We start from the raw sequence: 21,862 nt of genomic DNA, 5'->3' as shown, positions 1-21,862 counted from the left end.
AAAAATATTCTGCAGGGAACAATTTTCCACTGACAGAGGCCTGGACCTAGATATGCAGTCTCTTGCCTTTGAGATCTGATTTATCTAGAATTCAACTTCGATTAATAAAAGCATAACCCACCCCAGCTTCTAATACAAATCTGTCTCCAAAGTCTTCATGCTGCGCTGGCCCGGCAGATGTTGTGGCTCCATGTATTCAACGCAAAACTTGCTCTTGTACCCCCCAAATGGCCAGAAGCTGCTTTGCAGACATACAAGTATCTGATTCTTTTACTTGAGCCCTGGCTTATGAAAATATTGACTGACTGGCAGCCCGACCACGGAGTCCTTGTGCTGTGTGTAGTAAAAAAAGTGGTCAGGGTGCATGTCTTGTTTCGTTCGTGCAAGTCATGTCAGTAGTTGCTGCTGTTGATTTCTCCCAGTTAAAACTGCTTGTAAATAAGCACTCTCGTGGTACCACTCCTGTATTTACACAGTGCGATTTGACATCAGTCACATCCGTGTTTGTCAGCAGTGTTTCAGCCTAACTTTTTTTGCGGGGTGGGGGGGATTCCTTTCCCAATATTATCTATGTATTTATAGAGAGCTGATATCTTTTGTTTTTAAAATACCATTAGGAAGACTTGTCATCTGTACTATGGAAGGAGCACCAGGTGGAGAAATGGCTTATTAACACCAAAATATGACCGTCACCTGGACGGGCTTAACATGCAGTAAGAGGTACAATTAGGACATGCATTTGTGCCACTTGAAGCCAGAGCTCAATTTTTAAGGCAGGTCTGTGTTGACAAGCTTGTTCCCTGCTCAGTTTGCGTTGTTAGGTCTGAAGGTCAGCTTCTCCTTCTGACTGCCGTCTGTTTAAGCAAGGAGTGCTCTGGTTAAAGAGCCTTTTGTCTGGTACAGAGAAGTTTTGTGCTCGAGTCTTTGCTGTAGGTGGTCCTGAGGAGAGACGAACCACCAACAATTGTGGGGATGCTGAGCGCAGTTTTCATTCTTTATGCCAGAGCAGTTCCAATGTCAATATTTCTCATTTAGACCAGTTTAGATGGATAATTGGAGCCTTGTTACCAAGCAGCTGAAGCAGGGTGGTAAAGTAGGTGCCTGGATATAGAATGAAGTGGGCTGAATTCCTGTGTCCAGGTATTTTTTGGTCATTTCAGACCCAGAATGCTCTGGGCTTGATTCCCTGTGCAGTTGTCACAGTTAAATCCAAAAATGTGAGAGAAGGGTCTAGCAATGGAAAGGAGCGCTGAAATGCAGCATGTGCAGTGAAAACAGGGAGGTGCCTCCCCAGTTGTTCACAGCCTGGGTTATCCCATGAGGTGCTGCAAAAGCAGGCAAACGGCAAGGCAGTAAAACGGCACAGGCATCTGAAAAATTTAGTTAGTTAATGTGTGGATTGGCAGGGGAGCTTACTACTTTTAGCGTCTGGCTTACGGTGCTTCCTGTGAAGTAAAAACAGTCTCTAGTTTTTTTTGTTTTAATAAGAATGTTTTGTTTGATACTTGTGTGTTTTGTTTTGGAGAAAGTGATTTTTTTCTGGCCTAAAGGTATCCTCCCCCCCCCCCCCCTTTTTCCCTTCCTCCATTTCCAGGCTCCAAACAGAGGAAACAAAGGAGGGAAATCTCCTGCATGCCTAAGTTTTTGCAATCCGGGAATTTGTGAAAACTTTCATTAAATGGGGAGGAATTTGACTGCCAGTGCTTCATCAGAAACTCCCCAGCTAGACTGATTTGGAGGGGTTTAGAACCACAAGAGAGGATCTTAAATTTTCTGTGTTGTGGCTACTGCTGAAGGTCAAATGGAACTATTCCTCGTTCTGCCTGTGGTGACAGTCTGGCTGCTAAAGATGTTCAGTGCAAATAGTTCAAGGTATTCCAGCGTGCAAGTTTGCGCTTGGCAACCTTAAACTCCTCATTCTACACATAAGACCATCAGGCTGCTGGCAGTCCCTCATCCCTTTCTTCTGTCCACAGCTTTGGGCTCCTGTTTTTTTTCCCCCACACTGGTGGTCATCTGGCAAAAAGGCACTCTGCAGAAAAGCCGGTAGTTTGTGGCCTGCAGGCAGTTCATGAGGGGTGCACAGCAAGATGTCTCTCTCAGCAGTAGGCTGCATTTAGAGTAGCTGGGCCATATCTTATAAAAGTACACCTTAATTTACACTGACCTCAATATGTTTGTGTTCTCTTCCAGTTCTGGTGTACCATCATTCAATCTTTTCTCTAGGTTGTAGATAACTGTATAAAAAGTATGCAATTCCTCTTCACTTCCTTGTCTTTTGCCTTTATGAAACCTGATCATTTTTCCTTTCCTCTGTCTTTTTTTCCCCTCATCTAGAATCTCTTCTCCTTCTATCTGACATCAGCAGTTCTTGCATTAATGCATAATAAGAAAGAAAAGCCTAGAACCTGCTGATCACAACTGGGCATTTGACTTCAAAGTATTAGAAGAAAAGATTACCAAGAACCCTCAAGATCAATGTTCTGCTTAAAAAGACAGTTCCCTGAAATAATCTAAGACTGGAGGTTAGTCTAATCTTTCTTTGAGGTTAAAAGGAGAAAGTACTAGTTACAATCTTTTCTGCATGAATCTCAGACTGGCGTAAGAATAGAAAATAAATAGCTATTAAATTACATTCAGCTGTCTCAGAATAATCTAATAAAGAATCTGCTGGATCAATAACAGAATCATTATCCAGGGCACATAGCGAGCTTCCCTTTTTTTAATTTGAGATGCAAGAAGGATTTTTTGCATTACCATAATAAAAAGAGGCGTAATACTATAAGTCTTCATAGGAAAAAGGCAGAAGTAGGAAGCAAGAAGAATCATGCTTTATCCCTTAAGCAAGTGTCATTTTTCATTTGAAACATGTAATTTAAAGATATTGTGAAATTAAGTTTTTATATTTAACGACTGTCAATATATCTGCTTTGCTGAGCTGTTTGACAAAATAATAAGGGAGAGTCCATCAGAGAAGAGTTTGTGTGCAGGAAGAGGGGAAGGGCAAAACAAGGCTTTCAACAACTTTATGTTCTCCTAGTTAAGGCTCACTGGAAAAAAAAAAAGATGGAACAGCTATCCACTGAAAATGCAGTTTCATCAAAAGAAATATGAGATTTGCCTGGTTAGCTGCCATTCGCCATTGCAGCCTACAGAACTTCAAACAAAACCCATGCAGGCAGAAGCTGCAATTGCATGCAATCTGTCACAAATAAAGCAGCAATAACAGTAATAATAACAGTCTTATCAGCTTTAGCTTGTTTCAAATATCACAGAAAAGTTAAATGTATCAAATAATGTAATAAATGTAGAGAAAATATGGTCTTGGAAGTCAGAGTAGGAAAAAAGCAGACTAAAGAATAAACATCTACATAAAGCAGTGAGACTTGAAGCAAGCGGAGGGATTTCAGAAGTGGTATTAAGAACATGACAGAGGATGAGGTTATCCCAGAGGACTGGAGAAGGGAAAAAAGTTCCCATTTCTTTCTCTTCTTTCCCTTCTTGATTGTATGGAAGATTGCAGACGAATCAGCATAGGCCTGGTCCCTGAAAGAGAGAGCAAGAGAAATGCCAGGCCAACCTACAAGCGCTTTGGGGGTGGAGGGTGGTGAGAACTAATCAACAGAGACTTTTCAAGGGAAAACTGTGTCCAAACAATCTGACTAAGCTCTTTTACACGGTAACTTGCTTGACAGGGAAGAGGTAGTTAGTTGTACCTTGATTTTCATATTGACTTCCATAAAGATTTTGACTCTGTTCTCCAAGGCAGATGGGGGTCTTCATGACCTCAAAAGGTATGTGGTCCCCTTTTTGGAAAGCCACTATTGAAGAGGATGTATCAGTGGTCGCTGTCAATCTGGGGAAGCATTTCAAATGACAGGTTTTTTTCCTGGAATCAGCTTCTCTGTAATATATTAATTAATGCAGCATTATGGAATAGGGCGTGCAGTTACAATATGTGCCCAGGGCACCAAACTGAGAAGAGAGACCAGCACTTTAGAGGACTGGATTAGAATTCAAAAAGATTTTGATAAACGGGAGAAATGATATGAAATCAACAGCATGAAACTCCCTAAAGAGAGGTGCAAAGCTGAAAAAATGGAAGGTGAAATCAAATACACCAAAACAAAGTAATCAGGAACCACCTATACAGCACTGCAGAAATTGTAGAAATTATGGTTAACTCCGCTAGAATTTGAGCCAGCAAATGCTTTGCTGTTGAAAAATGCTCCTCATTCTACAATATGTTAATAGAAGTGTCATATGTAAAATGGAAGCGAGAAAGAGAGAGAGTTACTATGCTCTTAAGTGTTGGTGAATTCTCTGCTTGGATACAGCTCCCAGTTTTGGACACTGAGCTTTGGAAGAGATGTAAGTGAATTGGAAGGAGTCCAGAACGGAGCAACGAAGGGCCCTGGGAAGCTTGGCAAATGCGCCTGAGAGCAATGATTGAAAGGCCGGGGGTTTAGTCTAGAGACTGTATAACAGAAAGGAAAAGAGAAGTCTTGAAATAAATGAGAGGATGTTTTAGAGAGGACAGACTTTAATTCTTCACCAGATCCACTGAGGCTAGAAGAATTAATCAGCTTAATTTGAAATGGAAAAGATTTAACAGGAAGGGTGAACAAGCTGCAGATTGGGTGGCTGTGGAGGTTCCAGCATCGCCACCACTGCAGTGTTGCCACTCCCTTTCCCCAAGGCAATGGGCTTGTGCAGTCGTTCTTTGTGCCTCTGGGTCTTTTTGTCCCCTTAACTTTTGGCCTTGACAACCAATTTAAACCACATGGGAAAGAAGGGTAAAGTCTCATCTGTGTTTTTTGAGAGTAGGTAGTGGGATAAAAGCGTCCGTCTGTTAACAAGGCTGCAGTGGGAGTTCATCACCTAATTATCAGAGAATTAAGACCTGGAAGCAGAAAAGGGGCAAAGAGCAAGGGAAGTGAGAGAGGGAGACTTTGTAAATAGCTTTGCCATAGGGTAATGTAGGTCAGGACTTGCTTCTTTCTAGATACCAGTGAATGAAGCCCAAGGCAGAAACCTCAAGCTGCCTTCATTCTGATTCTTGTAAAACAAACCCCAAATCCCTTACCAGGCTGCACAAGCTGAACATACAGCCTTGCCAGATGCTTCCTGGAGCAGAAAAGTCTGCATTTTTATTTATTTTGATTTCAATTTTTGAGTGCCCAATCAAGAGGCACTTCAGAGGAGCGTTGTTTGCAGGGCATGGGCTCTTCAGTTCTGTTTTGCTTTTTTAAATGAGTCTGGTTTCAGAGGGTTTCAAGAGGGCTCCCTGAAACAGAAGAATTTCCAGTAAACTTTTGAAAAAGTTATGTCCTGCAGGTCTTTGTGAGTGAGTGAGAAGGGAAATGAACTAGGCTCCTCTGGTAGGAAGTGAAAAGTCCAGTTGCAGAGGGCTGTTGTAGTTCGGGGATGGAGGTCTGTGTTGGGATCCTCCTACTGGCTTCCTCTTTCTGTTTTACAGTCAGTTAGTTCCTTATTTCTTTGGAGCCTTTGCTTGATTGTCTCTCCAAATTCCTTTCGAGTTTACTGATTTACATTGTATTTTCTGTTCATTGCAGTTCTCCCTGTTGGCTTTAGTAGGGTTAAATTTTTATTTTCTGGCTGCCTAATGCTAAAGTTATTGTGGGGCTGCTAATAGGTGAGATAGGAATGTTACAGACTTGTCTTAGCACTCCAGAAACCCTGATATAAAGGCATCAATGCAAAGTCTGAGATATGATATGCAGTTTGTTTCCCATCTGGAATCTAAAAAATAAAATAGTTTTTTATTGAAATATATTAATCATTGATGAATGTTTTATAAACTAGCTGCAAGATGGAATTTTGTATGACTTGTGGTTACAGGGTGTCTGTTTGGATTGAGAAGATATCTGGTAGGAGCTCTCCTGCCTAACAGAAGCATCAAAGTTATGCCCCAAATAAGATGCCCAGAAAATCAATACCTGCCAAAGATTTCTAAGCATGTGATTTGATGAAAGCTGAAGTCAGGAAGAGCTGGGACTGTGAGACCTTGACTCCACACAACTCTACCTGCAGATCCACCATCTCTTTTGGGCCAGCATCAGCACTTGTGTGATCCTGAGGTTAGGGAGTTCAGGGAGTTGGTTTGGTGGAAAACTAACTCAGAAAAACAGCTGGAAAGTCTTGCCTTTGATTTAGATTGGCTTAAGCTGCTGTGGAGCTTTATCCTAAGTTTCTTAAATAGGCATGAAATAGGTGCTTTGGAAATTTTCAGAGGAAAAGCTTGTTTAGCTAAATTATTCTCTCACCATCCTGGTAGGAGGCCTAACTTAAATGTGCCGCACCTCCTTCTGAAAGCTGTTGAAGGTACGTGTTTTGGAAGGAGTCTCTTGCAGTTGGATCTGCTTGGCACCAGCATAGGGATCTGAATGAGGCAGGTTAGATCCTACTTTCTGAACCTTGCTGTTGAACATGTTTTCTCCTGCCAGAGTGTGCATGTTTTCTGGCATCTATTACTGTTTCTCAAATGGCCTTCATTAAGATACTAAAGATTTAATGGTGTATGGCTTTTTTCATGCTTTGGAACCTTTTAAACTTGGAATTACCTTTTTTTTTTCTTTTTCTTTCTTTTTTTTGCAGCTACTCATCCCAGGATAGCAGGATTTTTCTGTTTGTGTTGATGGGATAAGGTGTTGATGCCAAGATCAGTCCATACATGCACTTCTTGCTAGGCAAGAGGTCTATGTTGTATGCATTGCAGGCAATTAGGAGAATCCCCTTCAAGATTATTACCCCCACAGAGTTTTGCCTTGGGCTGTTTTTTGCAGTGAGCCAGCAGTGCTCACTGTAAGCATTTTGCTCGCTATGTTCTTTCTCTGTCAAGATCCTTGAGTTGGCAAAAAGAGGAGGAAGTAAAACCAAACCTTTTGATGAGGAGTATTTGCAAAAGAACCTAAAGCTTTGCATGCCCCTTTTTGGGTGGGGAGGTGGGCTGGGCCTTGAGCTACTGACAACAGCAAGAAGATTATCTGATTTTTCTCAGTACTTGGATGATATTACTGTGTGAGTTGCCAGTTTTCAGTGTAACAAGATCCCATGTGGGTGAGTGGTTTTGAAGTCAATTCTGTTCCCCATGCAGCCGTGTGATTTAGTTAACACATTACTCAACAATATCTGGAGCAAACAGAATTGCAGAAGTTCAGGCCTCAAAGAGAAGGGCATTTTCTCCAGAAAGTCTACACAGGGAGTGCAATGAAGCTGTTCTTTTTTTTAACTGTTCACTGAGGTATTGGTTCCTAGCCTTTGTGGAGCCTCAAGTTTTTGGTGGTCCTGAAACCATGATTCCACACAGTTCAAAATGAGTGTTGTCTCCTATGCTGTCTCTCAGTGTTATCCTTTCACACAAAAGAAATCTGAATCACTTCCCCCTACACAGGAAATTGCAAGAGTGACAGTTCTGGGGGTGCCCATCTGACTGTGTACCCAATTCTACCTCTTTTCTTTGGGTTATAGCAGTTAGGAAGTTTGCACCTACCCTTTGTATCAGGGCAGCCTCCTCTTTCTGAGGAGGCCTAAGGTTCCCACCTTGTCTTATCCCTGACTGTGCATTTCCAAGACCATTTACTAAATATAATGTGACTCAGCCTTGAGACCTTTGTTTATATCTTCTGATTTCTACAGCACCATCGCTGATGCTTGGCTTTCACTAATATATTCACGGCAGTTGATCTCATGCAACCTTGGGATTTGCACATAATGAATCCTGCTCTGCTGTTTGAGGAGAAGGACAGCCTGCTGACTGCCACTATTCAGCTCATGCTACCTCTTTAAGGCCTTCAGAGTCTGGTTCCAGCTCTGGACCCCCACACTCTAAAAGATGTGTCTAAATCCTGCAGCTGGATCTCCTCCCTGTTACTGTGGCAGATGGGGAAGCACTTTTGAGGAGCTCTAGAGGGTTAAAGCCACAGTTCTGAAATGAGCCTAGGGGAAAAGTCACATGCACGAGGAAGATTTTGCAAGTTGGTGCTTGCAGCTTGGGGTAATGAAAGCAAGAGGTAGTGTGGGGGCGCTGACTTCTTGCCTTCAGTGAGCTGTGCCTGATTAGTCATTTGGCCCTGGGAGATGTAGGGAATGAGAGCAGCATATTCTGACACAAGCTGCTTTGTATAGGTTGGAGCTGCTGGAACAAGAGACCTCCCCCTTCTGTGGTGGGACAGTAGAGCAGCATTGGACGTTAGCAGATACAGGACAGTGAGGAAGGAGGAGGAGGGAGCTGGCCAGACTCCCCAGGACCAGGAGACAATCTGGAATAGGTAAGTCTCTGCCAACCTCTCTAGAAATGAAGAAGGACTTGCTGAATGTTGTTCTGGTGTTTAGCTAAGGCTTGGAGGTGTCTTAAAAAGAAGCTCCACAGCCTGAAGGAGGCAAAGGGAACAGTCACCAGAGAGACATTGGTGTTGCATAGGAATGAGAAGGGGTGTAGAAAGCCACAGAGCCCCAGGGAGTGCAGGAGATAAAGAGGATACCCCTCATGTTAGCACAAGAGACAGCAGAGGAAGACTGCAGGGAGACCGATCTCCAAAAACAGACAGTCATTCTGCAATCAAAGGCAGCGGAGCCAAATGAGATCTATGCTGCACAAATAAGTTAAAGCAAAGCAGCTTTGCCCTATGAGCTCCTCCTGGCTGGGGAAGGCCATTCCCTCCAGCAGCCCCCAGATGGGCTGTGATGAGTCTGAGCTGTCCTGGTCCTGCTGCACCTTTCGCTCTCGTTTGCTGGGGGACTGAAAATTCTCGAGATGCCTAAGCCAGAGAGCCCTGATTCACCTCTAGCTTCATGTGACAGCAGCAATGACAAGGTGATAGGTTTTGGTTAGGTTTTCCTTTTGGCTGTTTTGGTTTTTACTCTGCTTTGTTGTTATTTTGGGTGGGTTTTTTTGTGTGTGTGTGTTGTTCCCCTCCACCCCTGTTTGACACTAAACTGAAGGGACTGAAGATAAAGGGAAAAGGAGTGAGAAAACACACTGTTTGTTTACCTTTTGATGCTGGGAGACATGCCTTGTTACATGGGTATGCCCATGGTCTACAAGGAAAATGAGCTGGAGAACAGTATATATTTTAGAAGAAAAGCACGTCTCACCTGCGCTGCTGGAAGGCTCACATGGCCAGTTTGATATACTGTGTCTCTGTGTGCGTGTGTGTGAGTAGGTGCCCTCACTTGGGGTTATTGCACAGGAATTCAGTCTGTATCAGATTATTTCCAATCTAGAATAAGACTGTAAATATGTCTTCCTGAGGAAGCAGTCTGATTTGGAAGCAGGTGCTGTGCCAATTCCACGTACAGACACAAGCACAATACTCACCCCGTGTGAAGTATATCATAGCCTGACTCCTTTAACTGTGAGTTTCCAGTCCTTTGCAGGTTCTTTTTGCAATCGTAAGAAACTTTCGTGTAATTTCGCTTGCCTCAATTTCCTGTCTGATAGTCCTTCAACCGATGACTGTCATGCCTTTATGCAAGGGGGTAATTGCAGCAACAACTGTTAGGCAAAAATAAAGCAGTCCTCCTGGGAAGCAGTGCTGATGAGCTCCGCAAGCGAACCTTAGCCCAAAAGTGAGCAACAGGGTCCTGGTACAAAAGTAAGACAGAGCTGAGGTTAAAAAGTAAATGATAGTTTTGGAGAACCAACGGGAATGCAGCTGAGCTGCATGAATAAAAAATAATTAAAAAGTAAACTTCAGAGTTGCCAAGCATTTGGTTTGAATAAACACCCACAGGTGTGGGCAGCTGATGTGTGTTACAGAGACCTACGTCAGCAGCATTTACCTGGAGAACTCATGGACACAGCCTCTCCCGTGGGGCTGTGCCACATCTGCTTCCGGCATTGTCTGCAACTGAGAAGTGAGAGGCAGAGGTGAGTAGGAAAAGAAAGAGTTCCTCAAGAATTTCTCTGCTTCTGGCTGAAAGTTCCTGCTTTGCCTGTTTCTGCCTTAAGTGGATGCATTTTTCTTCCTTCCTTATCTATACTGTTTCCATTTCCTCTGTGTGGTAGGGAATTCTCCACTGTTTTCAGTGATCTAGGTATATCATTTCAAGGGAGGAGTATTTACACTGGCCCCACTTTCTTCTCCCACTGAGAAGAACGACAGAACGCCTGTTGTCTTCACAAGGAGAAATCATGCCTATTTCTGGACTTACAAAAATAAGAATATGCTTACAAAATATGAATATTTAAGGATGAACTTTTCCATCTATTTAGAGAGAGGGAGAGAAGAAAAAAAAGTATTTACAGCAAAAAGAGAGCTTGTGCATACTGTACTTGTGGCTAATTAACACTTAGCTGATGATAAGGGCCACAGGGAGCAGGGTCCGAAGAGCAGAATACACAAAGTAGCCTGTGCTGTTATGCTTTATTTACTGACTCTGTGAGATACTGGAATTTCTCTTCCTCTTTTCAGGTCTAGAAAATGACTCCCATGCTCATGGAAAGTAGAATCTCCAGGAAGCAATCAGTGGGAGTGTGAATGAAGGTTTCACAATCTTATCCCCAAGAAGGACAGCAAGCTGCCTGCCTGCTATGTTGGGTGTGAATAGGTGTTTCTTAGCAGTGAAAGAAAAAGGAGATATAAGAAGTGCTGAATTTCTGACAGTACAAAGCAGAATCCCCTAAGGAGAGGCACCCTTCCGCATGGCCTATAAAAGCCAAACTGGTGGAATTGAGAAAAACAGTTCCCTTCCTTCCATCTTCTGTTGTAAGAGTGATTTAAATGAAGGATCCCTTCAGTGGGCGAAAGGTAAGCAAACAACTCTTTGATGATAAAGAGAAAAGCTCTGTAAATCTCAGGTATCTGAGCTTGGCAACCAAATGGCAAGACTATATGCTGAATGACTTGACCAAAGCCATGGAGAACAGGAGATCCAAGCCCAAGGGCTGAGGCCATTTGTTTTCATTCCTCCTCCGTACTCACAAGCCTGCACTGCTCTGTGTCTTGAGGAGATTAAGCTCAGCAAATAAACAGGACATTGTTTTCCGGGAGGTTTCAGACACACCTACTCTTCCCTTTCTGACTTAATGAAGCCGCACCCTTTTGTAATGTAATTGTCTCATTTTATTTGGTGGTCCCCATTCCTGGGCAGTGAAGAGATGATGAGGTTGGAGGATATAAGTGGGAGAGAAGAGAAAAACAAGTGCGCACTGTGTATCAGCCAGCACAGCAGTTTGGAGGAGCATTAAGCAGGCAGTGCCAATAGAAGCAGCCCCGGATGATGCTTGGCTGGCCCCAGATCTGCAGAGGTGTGGGAGAGCTGGCTGAAATGTCTCAGTGAAACAGGATCTCATCTGAACTAGCCACTTTCTTAGACCTGATCTCTTCCTTTTGGCATAGTTCCCCTCATGTAAACTCTAGGTGAATGCCAGATGGGATGCTTGAGGATCACAGTTCTCTGCTGCTCCAAGGATCCTGCTTCTCACACCTAGGGAAGGCTGTCATCACACTTTCTGGGCTTCTGACCACAAATTGGGTCTCTAAATTATATTTCTGCCTTTCCCAGCTGGAACTGGGAAGCTGCAAGCCTTGATCAGAGCCACACTTTCCAGGAGCATTGCTGAAGTGGGGACTTGGACTCTGGAGGACCCCACTGCTCATGCTCTAGGACAGCCCTGCCACCCACGTGGCACTGAGCTGCCACAGGTTTTCAGCTGGGAGATGCCAGAAAATGTGGTCATTGTAAAGCACCTTGATTTGATTGCCCAATCTTTTTCTCTGAGGGTGGGTTGGGTAGGTGGTAAGGGATGTCTCTAAGAGGCAGATAGCTTTTTATAGCTGTCCACAGCAACACTGAGTAGCTTCAGACTATTGTCCTTTCCGTTAGGGATCAGTGAGCCAAGACATTATCCTGGTGAAGGTCAGATAATCATGTTATCACTGACTGCTCACTCCTTGAATGTGTTTTGGGTTTCCTCCCTTCTCGCAGGCTGCTTCCTTCCTGGGGATAGCAGGCCCTTGCAATGTTCATAGAAATGTCTGAGGGGGGGTTCTGGATCCATTTAAAATTCCTCAGGATGGTCTGTGTTCCTCAGCCTTCCCTTTGTCATTTGTTCCTTAGCTGCTGGGAGGAAAACCCACACCAGAGCTGTGCTCATGACTCCTTTGGGCTCTTGCAGAACCCCTCAATGGCCAGGTCCTCATGGTACTCAGCATGGACAATAACTGTTCGGCCACCTCCTTTGACATGGAGCTTTGTGCAGAGAAACTGAAGTCCCTTGGAGTCCAGGTAAGCTTCTCATGTGTAATCTCCTCCCAGTACCCCCTGGGAGTGAATGCTAGCTGTATTGTCATGATTTGCATTTGCACCCAGGTGACAGACAGCTTATCCCTGGGGTGACATCAGACTGTGTGAGCAGGCTCCCCTTTGCACCATGTAGTCCTCTTGACTTTGGAGTCATTGTACAGACATAAAATCCTGCCCCCAGAGTCTGGCTTTTACATAGTTGATTCTGAAAAAAACATACCACAAAACAGAGTGGGTCCTTGCTGTTGCCAAACACAGCTCTAAGGACATGATCTTGTTTTCTGTGGATTCAGACTTCCCACATGCTCCTTAGCAAGCAATAGCTGCTGTGTAACCGTCAGGGTCTTTCTGCCCGTGTGGGTTTGGTGCAGATGTGCACAGGTGGTTGTCTTTTTGGGGGCTTTTATGAATGGCTTGTTTCAGTTTAACTACAGTCTATTCCTTATTGACTGCAGGTCAACTGTAATAATCTTGGCTTAAACCACCATGAAGACACCTGTTCAGCCTTCTGCATAGGTTCAGGTGAATTACTTGAAAGTCACTCTGATGTGAAGGGACATCCCTGGAACAATCTGTCCTATCTTGTCCTTTGTCATAAAAAGGAGGTTTTCCCTTGCACTCTCCCAGCACTTTCCAGGGGGATATTACTCACTGCAAATAAGGCAAATGCACATGTTTTTGTTCTGTGACAGCTGTGTAGATGAGATTGGAGCCTGGGCCAGGGCGCTCTGCGGAAAGGTGCTCCAGAACACCCTCTGACTTGCATTGCTGGCCTGGCCCCACTATGACTGCCCAAGCCTGTACTAACTGGGCTAGGAGCCCCAAAATGGGGGGTGGCCCTAGTTTGATGTTTCCTTCCTCAGCAGGTGGCAGTGGATCGGTGGAGCAGGTTAATTCAGGATGCTGTTCTGAAGCCCGAAGTGAGGAGGTACATGTTCTACAACTCCAGGGCGTTCCAAATAGCCATTGCTGTGGTAAGGATGGTGGAGTGTCTCTGAGGCTTGCATGGACTTGTATTTGCCTTCTGAGATGTATCAAGAACTATACCTGGCATTCTCCAGGGTGCCTAGGGTTCCTTGGTGTTCTTCCAGACCCATGCACCAGTCAACATTGGTTCATTGGTTGCTGAATTAGGTGTCTAGTCTTGCTTGGCTTCTTTCATTAATGGTGAGAGAAGCTCCTCTAGAGAACCTAACCACTGGCATTTACTTTAAGGCTCCCTTACAGTGTGCCAAGGGTGTGATAAAAAATTTACTCCTCTTTTTCAGATGTGGGTTTTTTTTTGGGGGGGGGGAGGGGGCAGCCACTCTACATGGGTTCCCCTGTTTTCACTAATACTGCAGGAACTGGTACTCTGTGTTTGGGGGGTTTGGGTGCCTGTTTAACATGATAGAGTCATATCACTGCCGGGTGAGGCTGTGCCATGCTGTGCTACTCACAGCATGTTTGCTTCCAGGCAGTCTCCTGCCAAAATGCATCCGCCTGAAGTAAGGGTCAAATGAATTCAATTTTGCCTATCTTTATGCAAGGGCCAACTTTGCTGGTCCCTAACATAGTCCTTGAGCCCAGTGTCAGTGTCCACCATCTGAGGATTATTGTAATTGAATAGCCTCTGTACTGCCTTGAGTGCTTTGGCATAGGAACTTTTTAAATGCAGTGACTATTAGAAGTATTATCAATATGCCTCAGTGAGTGCATTTCTTATCTAAATGGAAGAAGTCAGCTGAAATCCTTCCTAAGTATGAATCATCATTAATAATTCGCTCTGTCTTTGACAATTGCTAATTCTTTACAATAAACTGGGGCTCCTTTCTAGACATTTCTCTCCCCTATTTGTTTTTGGAAAGAACTTCTGTCCTTTCTCATCCTCTGAAAATCTTGGCTGCTTTAATTAATTTATGGTAAGGTATAGAGAAAGGAGCGATATTTTTCTTCTTTCCTTGACATTTTTCTGCTTTCTTAGTTTTGTGAGTGTCATCAATCTCTCTGGGTCTTTACAGATTTTCTACATGTCTCTCTGGACAAATATTTACTCCACAGTACAGCTATATTCCTTCGGACATTACTGGGAGGTCAGCATGCTGGTGACCGTAGCTGCTGTAGCAGTCACGGTAGTCGTGATATTAATTATTGACCGACGCCAAAGGAAGGTAAGAGAAGATTGCTTGTGTGCTGACTTGGAGCACTCAGGGAGCAGACTTCCCTCCCAGAAAAGTGCTGGGACCTAGATAGCTTCCTAGATGCATACAAAGAACATAATTATCAGGGGAGGAAGGAATATTTTTAGAGCAGACTCAGAAATCAGGTTCAGACGGGGAATGTTATACAGCCAAGTTAGGTGTCATAATGGCTAAAAAGTAGGTGTTGGAGCCTGGCAGGCTGACTCAAAGCGTCTGCTGGCACTGCAGAAAAAGCAACCTTGCAGAGTGTGGTTCACACTCCCCGTAGCTGGTGGGAAGCTGTGTGGGGTTGCCAGTAGGAGCAAGGCTGAATTCCTGTCCTGTGTTTGAAGACAGTCCTTGCAGTTGGGACTGTGTGTTGGCATAAATTTCTATTTATTTTCATCATTTACTTGTGTCAACATAGTGATCTGCAGTCATGGGCCATGTCCCCACCACATCTGCCTTGCAACTGATCCAGAACAAAAGGCAGCTCCTAACCCACAGAGTCTGCAGTTAAAGTATAAAACCAGGGATAACAGATTCATAGAGGCGGACTGGGAGGTAGAAGAAAACAAGGAGTAGATGTTAGCAGAGGCAGCCAGCCTGCAACATCAGCAGTCTGATTGTTGCCTGCTTATTTTTTGCAGGAATCACAGGCATACAGAAGCTTTTAAGAAGTGATTTGAATGATAGTGTTGGAAGGGCCTGATTGTCAAAATCTGGAGGGGTCTTTGCACTGATTTTAACAGATTTTGGAGCAAGCCTCTAATGATTTTTCCAAAGGAAAACCTCACAAACTTGTGGATACAAAGAAGTTCAGGAAAGAGTCCAGTATTTAGGGACAGCTGGGGGAAGGAATGGAGAGCATAATGTTGGGAGTCAATTCCATGTTAGGCATCCTGACTATAATATAAATAATCCTTAGTGAGATTTCTGGCTGCACAGGCATCAGCTGGTCGTGGATAGGTCATACTGATGGCCAGTGAAAGTCCTGCCCTAACCTCAGACAGCTCTTTTTCGCTGCTTTCCTTTCAGAGAGACAGTATATGGGATTATCCAACAGCAGTTTGTAGCTGTAGGCTGGCCCAACCATTGCCATGGAGCATGTTAATTTTACCTGCATTTTTTAACAGATAAATGTGAATACAGATGTGAGGCTGGCAGCTGTCAATGAAATCTTTATCAAACACAGTTTAATTCTAGGGATTACAGATGTCCTGGATGGGCCGCACAATGTCCTACAAGTATCCTTTCTGTGGGGAATCATTCATATCTCTTCCAGGTAGCTAATGCTGTGGAACTATTTATTGCTGTTATGATCAATGAGGATTTCCAGAGGGTGGGATTTATAGCTTTTTTTTTTCTCTCTACTGGTTGTCATGAAGGATTGAGTATATTTTCCCTTCCTACATTTGAGGATTGAGATATGCCCAAAGACCACTGGTGATAATGAGTCTGAAAGATTGAAGTGAGATTAGTCCTTTGGGCTCACGATTCTTTCTGGAAGCATATCATATTTGCATGCATGATAATTTATTATGTGTTGAGTGACAGCAATGTGTCTGTGGCAAAACAAGCACAGAGGAAACCCTAGGAGCTTGCATTCTTCCCTGCAAAGACAAACTAAGTCAACAGTGCCCAAGTGTCTCCATTTTCAGGAATGATTTATAGCCCTGGGTTCCCTCCTTCAGGCACATTAAAGAATATGATTTCATGCAGGTGAGTGAATGGCAGCCCCGGTCTCTTGCTGCTAAGCAGTTCTGATCTTGGTGGCTTTAAGAAATGCATGTTGAAGAAGCCAGATAGAGGGGAGTCTCATTTACTGCTTTTTAGAGGTGTCTTTTCTAAACTAGACAAAGATTTAGGGGAAAGAACATTTTAAGATAGCATGAAAGTATTGAAGGAAGGTGATAGAGATGGTGTCCCAGAGTGACAGGTAAACCTCACGCACTCCCAAATATACGCAGCAATATGAAATACAAATGGAGAGGGAACCAAGGGTGAAAGCACAGGGTTGAAGAAAGGAGCAGGGAATACAACAGGAGAGCTGGTGGCAAAAGTGAAGTCATGCAGAATGAAGAGGAAACACTCAAGAACTTGAATTACATGTTTGTTCAGACTAGTCTAGTTATACTCCTGAGTAAACAAGGAATAATACGATGAGCCTTCACCTCTACCTACATGTCCCAGAACTGCTTGAGAGCAGAAACAGACCCAAGGATTTATGCTTTCTCTGTTTGCTCTGATGTCAGATCCTTTTTAATCCCCTAGCTTTTATGTTGTTCTTGAATAGCCTTGATTACGGCAACTGGAGTAGGTATGTGAGGACCCAGACATTTGATTCCATTCTAGGGTGCCCCTGTATCCAAAGCTGGTAGGACTCACATCCCCAACATGGTACTCTGGTAAGCTCTTAGCTAACAGTGCCTCCATCTGGAAGGATGATATTATTTGAAGAACCCTAAGTCTTGTAAAAATAGATGGACTCAATCCCTAGAAACAAAGAAAAGAGAGCAGGAAGGGATTTAGTGGAGCTAAGTCAGTGTGAGCATATGGTTTCTTTAGATGTAAGGCCACTGAACTGAGTAACTGTTGCTCTGAGCAATGGTCCTGAGTTACCCCAGCTTCCACCTCCCAGGGTACAGGAGATGTGTGAAGAGGACTGGGCTGGCCTGGCAACGCAACGCGGCCTCTTGGCTTAAAATTAGTCACTGTGATGTGTTGTTTGGCTCCTGAATGTGTCTTGAGCGCACCCATGCAGTTTTGCTCTGCCACCTGCAAGACCTGCACCCTGAGGGCTCCAAGGCGGAGGGCTGCTGAGGACGAAGTGTGGAAAGTGTTAAACCTTAACCCTGTCCGTCCCAGCTGTGGTTTGTGCACTTCAGCCCAGAGCGGTGCCTCCAGTCCTTATCAGCCCACCTCGCGGACCTGCAGAGGAAGCGAGAGGTAAGCGATGGCCAGCACAGCCTCAGCTCCCTGCGCTATGTGTACAGCTTGGGAAGAGTGCCGCGTGTTGCGCGAGGACTGGGTTTCTGCCTCGTAGGAATGCAAGCGTCCCCCCATGGCGAGTGCATGTCTGCTTCTATACCCTGGCTTTGGAGGGGACGAGGTGGGCAGGGAGCAGGCTGAGGGCTGGACGTGTTGCAGATCCAGCCCTGGCCTCCTCCCTGCTGTGGCAGTGGCGTTTTGGGAAGGGAGCGAGTCGTGGGCTAGAGGACTGATCCTGTGCTCTGCGTCTGGCCACACTTCTGGCACTCGTGTGAGTCAGGAGTCAGAACCCCGCTGACTGAGTGGGATGAGTGCTGATTACAACTATTGCACTTGGGAACACGACAGAGTCCCCCAAATCAGTGTGAGCTGCACCCATGCACTGATCCAAGCGTGGATTTAACAAAAAATGAGAAAACACTTGTCTGAATTTCCTCCTGATCATCTCCCTGCTGGAAGCTGGAGGAACCACTGCATTTACCAGTGCTGAGTTCCGTATGAATTCATTTAGGCCCTGTGGTATGTGCCGGTCTGGATAATTAACTATGCAGCTTTAATAAAGGAAAATCATGAAGAATCAAGGGCAAATTTTGAAAGCATGTCTCTCAATTTGAAATAGCTGACACCTTGAGCTGTCATCTTGAAATAAATGGGATTGCTTGAGGAATAAGTAAATACCCTACTTGGTTAACTGTATATGAATTTTGTCCTCTTGGCCTTCAAAAAATATTTTCTTCTACCTGGGTGTGTAAATATATACTGCACTGTACTGCACTGAATTAACCTTGCTGATTAGACTTGCATGATGAGAACCTCTGAAAATCTCAGGACTGTTCTGGATGAACCAACAGATACAGAGCACGGGATGGACAGTAACAAACCAATTCACATTGACTGATATAAAACTGATATATATGTATATTTTTAAAGACAAGATTCCTGTCCTAGTGCTAGACCGTGATCATCTTGCTGGGAGCAGTCCCTGGCATAAGAAGCAGCTTGAACATAACAAGGCTGCTGCTGGTCACTGCTGACCAGGAAGGTGAAGGGCTCGCGGGCTGATCCTCTCTACCGGGAGCACAGAGCGCTGGGAGCACGACTTTGTGTGCTTGCGCACAGCCCCGTCCCCCAGGAGATGCATTGCACGCAGGCTGCGGCTTGTCAGACACAAGGGACGGGTGATGAAAAGAAACACTGAACTCCAAGTGCTGTGAATGGCTCTTGGCCAATGCCATATTATTATTTTTTTTATTCCTGGCGGGATTAATTTTGATAATAAATCTTGCACTTTACAGGATCTCCTGGTGCCTGTATTTGGAGACCCCCAAATTCTCCTTTTCTTTTCCAGTCAGACCTGCGGCACAGCCTGGACCAGCTCTGTGTTGTTATGGAGACAGCAGTTCAGCCTGATCCTGGAAAAGCAGAGCAGGTCTCATCTGAAGAATCCCCTCTTTTATCCAGTGGAGTGAACTTAAAGAAAGAGCCTATGACATGCAATGAGTTGCTCTGCCTCATTCCAGAGGGCCCACCGGAGGTAATGAGGAATCACCTTCCTTGATGGACAGAGGTGCCTAACTGCCTCCCTAGGCATCTCGTCTCCAAAACTCTGCCCAGCAGCTGCCGACCATGGCAGACCCCTCCATTTTCACTGGTAGAAAAACCTGGAAACCTCAAGGCCTACACACAGCCTCTCAAGTCCTGACATTGCTGAGTGGCTTAATGCTGATGGCCTTGAGGGATTCACAGATTAGGCTTTCCCTTGCTAATCTCACTGGCAAGACCTGATTCTTTTTGGCATAGTTTAGGTAGCCAGGGCTAGGAGAGGATTCGTGTCTCTGAATCCCAAGTAGAGGCAGGTACTTCCTGGCCTGGAATTAGACGCTGACATATCTTATGGACATGCCACTTCCTTCTGGTTAATTTGAGGCGCTCCCTCCTCACTCTGCTGTGTCTGTGGGTCCTCTTTGGAGAACTGACCTCTCCTTAGGGACTATCTAGGAAACTGGCCCCTTGCTTCAGGTCTGAGGACGAGGCATTGCAGTGCTGAGCTTTTGCCTCCTTTGTGAATTGTGTTCTCAAAGACTTGTGTTGCCTTGAGTGACAAATGTGTCCTCATTCTCTCTCAGCAAGAAGCTTCAAAAGGGATGATTTTGATTTATTTTACAATTTTCTGCTCACTGCTATTAAGTGAATTGTATGGAGGTGACAACCCTGCAGAGTAAAGCTTTCTGGGTGTCTACAGGCAGAAAAAAAGGAGCATGAGCTAGTGACAGAGCAGGCACATCCCAAAGGCATCCTGGCTCCCCTGCTACCCATCAGTGAGCACAGTCTGGGCTGTCTCTGCAGAGCCTGGCCCTGTGGCTGGTCTCTGCTGGATACTGACTCATTTCATGTTGCTCCCCTGTGGTGACAACATGCAAAAGTTGCTGTCCACAAGCAGATTTGGAGCAGTTATGTATCCATCATTGGCTCCCATCCTGTTCCTTTCAGACATGTGGTAACCTCTGAGATATTCCAAGTTAAGGACAGCCTGATTGCCACTAGTAAGAATGGTCACTTATATCAGCAGTACAGATGGTACATAAAATATAAATGGACCCTCTTTTGCATTACTTAAGGAGCAGAGAAGCCTCAGTACGACTGGCAAAGATGCTTAACTTTCTCTGGCCTTTTCTGTTGCTTTATTGGGAATTTTTGAGTGCTTTCTATTTTTCTGTTCTGCCTCCTTTGCTGTAGGATGTAGGTGCATCTGCTGTGGTCAGTAATGGTTGAGGACAGTGTTTGAATGAGCGAGCAAAATGTATTTAACACAACATTCACTGGGTTACGCTCAGCAACGGTAGTAGGAGAGACTGCCGTGTTCAGCGGCAGAGAGCCAGCGTTTGGTCTCCTTGGACACTGGGCACCCAGGTAGACACTCTGCTCTTACCTTCCTCTCATGCTTGTTTCAGGTGATGGCCCAGCAGCTGCTGGTGATCTTCAGTGGCTGCTACGTCCGGCTCCTGGTCAGCGGTCAGCTCCCCCAGGCCTTGGCAGCAGGGCACATGGAGCACAGGAAAGTGCCCTGTCTGTGCCAGTTCATAGAGACCAGTGCGCTCAACACCAGACAGTGCTGGTTCATGGGCAGGTGACTGGAGGGGGCTGGAGAAAGCTGAAATAAAAACTATCTGTGTATAATGGCGTGAAGAAGCCATGGGGCGGCAGAGAGAGAGCGAGCTGTAACTGATCATCCTGGACTTATGTGGATGAATGAGTGGCAATATGACTCTAATAAAACATGCAAATTGCTCATCAGAAAGCTGCTAACCTCTGAAACCTTCTGTCCTGTCCACAGGTTAAATCTCTAGCTCTGAAGAAATCGCTTTAGGTGTCAAAAGCAATCTAGTGGTAGCTTGGAGCTCCACTTGGGTAATTTGCCACTGCTTTTACCTGTGCCACAGAGAATAGCGAGGAATACCTTCAAATACCAGTCCCTTGCCTTTGGAATGAAGCATATATTTTTTGGTACAAGGAAGACAGGGAAAATCTTTGCTTAGCAGTGTTGTAAATGTGATGTTTGCTCTGAATTACATTTATATCTTTAGTGACAGTGAGCTTTGTCCTGTGACAGATGTAGACAGCATCTCAGCAGTTGACTTACTGAGTTTTCCACTTAAGAACCAGCTTGGGAAGGTGCTCAGCACCTACCGTGTGTGTTAACTCTGCTGTCCAACAAGGGTTTTGAACGTTTTAATGATCCACAGGATTAGGGCTTAAACAAGACACTGTGCTGTGTGGGAAGGCCTGGAGCAAGGCTCTTTTTAGACGCCTCTTTTGATCCATTTTGGGTCAGGTTGATATTTTTTTTCTTATTTCCCCACATTGTGTTTGTGTATAGTATGGAAGAGGAGCCAGCAGGGAGCAGGAGACCTCAGCATTTGCTTGGTGTGCATGCCGGCATGTGCAATAAAATGTTGTAAGCCTACAAGTGGTACCCATGAATGAATAACTGCTCTCATGCAGAGCCATGCAGCCTCCCCTGGCAACGCTTGTGCCTCTCCTGCCCGAATAAAACTCCATGCAGGAATCCTGCCCCTCACAAAGCCTGGGAGAGCTTTAAAATTGAGGTCACTACAGTGCGCACATCCCTCGATTGTGCGTTGCAGCGGCATGACCCATCCTCTTACTGAGCATGTCCTCCTCCTGCAGTATTGTACCAGAAAAGCCTGTGCCACCAAAGACCAAGTCATTGCTCATGGTGGCAGTAAGAAGCTGAGCACCTGGAGGCTGCTAGCTCTGTCCCAGCGACATGGGATAATGCCATGCCCTGCTTCTGGCCTCGCCTGCTTCTCTCTCCCGGTGTTTCTATCACAAGCACTTGCAAGATGAGGACTGTCTCTTCCTGCATAAGCAGCAAACAAAGCCATGGCAGCGGCGGTCCCAGTGCTGCCAACGTACAAATG

General features: G+C 45.0%; 1 protein-coding gene across 6 annotated transcripts; it reads left to right on the top strand.

Moving 5' to 3' along the window:
* The first annotated feature begins 406 nt into the window (after positions 1-406).
* On the top strand, positions 407-20,691 carry TMEM268 (transmembrane protein 268). Of its 6 annotated transcripts, XM_067309061.1 has the most exons (14): positions 407-777; positions 1,595-1,872; positions 2,338-2,525; positions 8,149-8,291; positions 9,756-9,892; positions 10,437-10,772; positions 12,143-12,252; positions 12,726-12,792; positions 13,137-13,198; positions 14,271-14,420; positions 15,566-15,676; positions 17,298-17,378; positions 18,769-18,954; positions 20,372-20,691. In XM_067309061.1, exons 6-14 carry the CDS (start codon positions 10,667-10,669, stop codon positions 20,549-20,551), a joined length of 1,053 nt encoding a protein of 350 aa, XP_067165162.1. In that variant the 5' UTR covers positions 407-777; positions 1,595-1,872; positions 2,338-2,525; positions 8,149-8,291; positions 9,756-9,892; positions 10,437-10,666; the 3' UTR covers positions 20,552-20,691. The 6 variants fall into 6 exon arrangements, with proteins under 6 accessions (XP_067165162.1, XP_067165164.1, XP_067165163.1 ...); XM_067309063.1 differs by lacking the exons at positions 407-777; positions 2,338-2,525 and having other exon boundaries at positions 1,852-1,872; XM_067309062.1 differs by lacking the exons at positions 407-777; positions 1,595-1,872; positions 2,338-2,525 and adding an exon at positions 7,467-8,033.
* Positions 20,692-21,862: the final 1,171 nt, after the last annotated feature.

Source organism: Apteryx mantelli, chromosome 21, assembly GCF_036417845.1.
Source record: "Apteryx mantelli isolate bAptMan1 chromosome 21, bAptMan1.hap1, whole genome shotgun sequence".
In the NCBI taxonomy this organism is placed as follows: domain Eukaryota; kingdom Metazoa; phylum Chordata; class Aves; order Apterygiformes; family Apterygidae; genus Apteryx; species Apteryx mantelli.
This window is presented reverse-complemented; position numbering and strand designations above follow the sequence as displayed.

Excerpts from the sequence above, each read along its gene's own strand:
- TMEM268 (XM_067309061.1), top strand. The coding sequence starts at position 10,667 with ATGGCCTATAAAAGCCAAACTGGTGGAATTGAGAAAAACAGTTCCCTT. Across the intron at positions 12,253-12,725 it reads TGAAGTCCCTTGGAGTCCAG|GTCAACTGTAATAATCTTGG; the intron begins GTAAGCTTCTCA and ends TATTGACTGCAG. Across the intron at positions 12,793-13,136 it reads AGCCTTCTGCATAGGTTCAG|GTGGCAGTGGATCGGTGGAG; the intron begins GTGAATTACTTG and ends CTTCCTCAGCAG.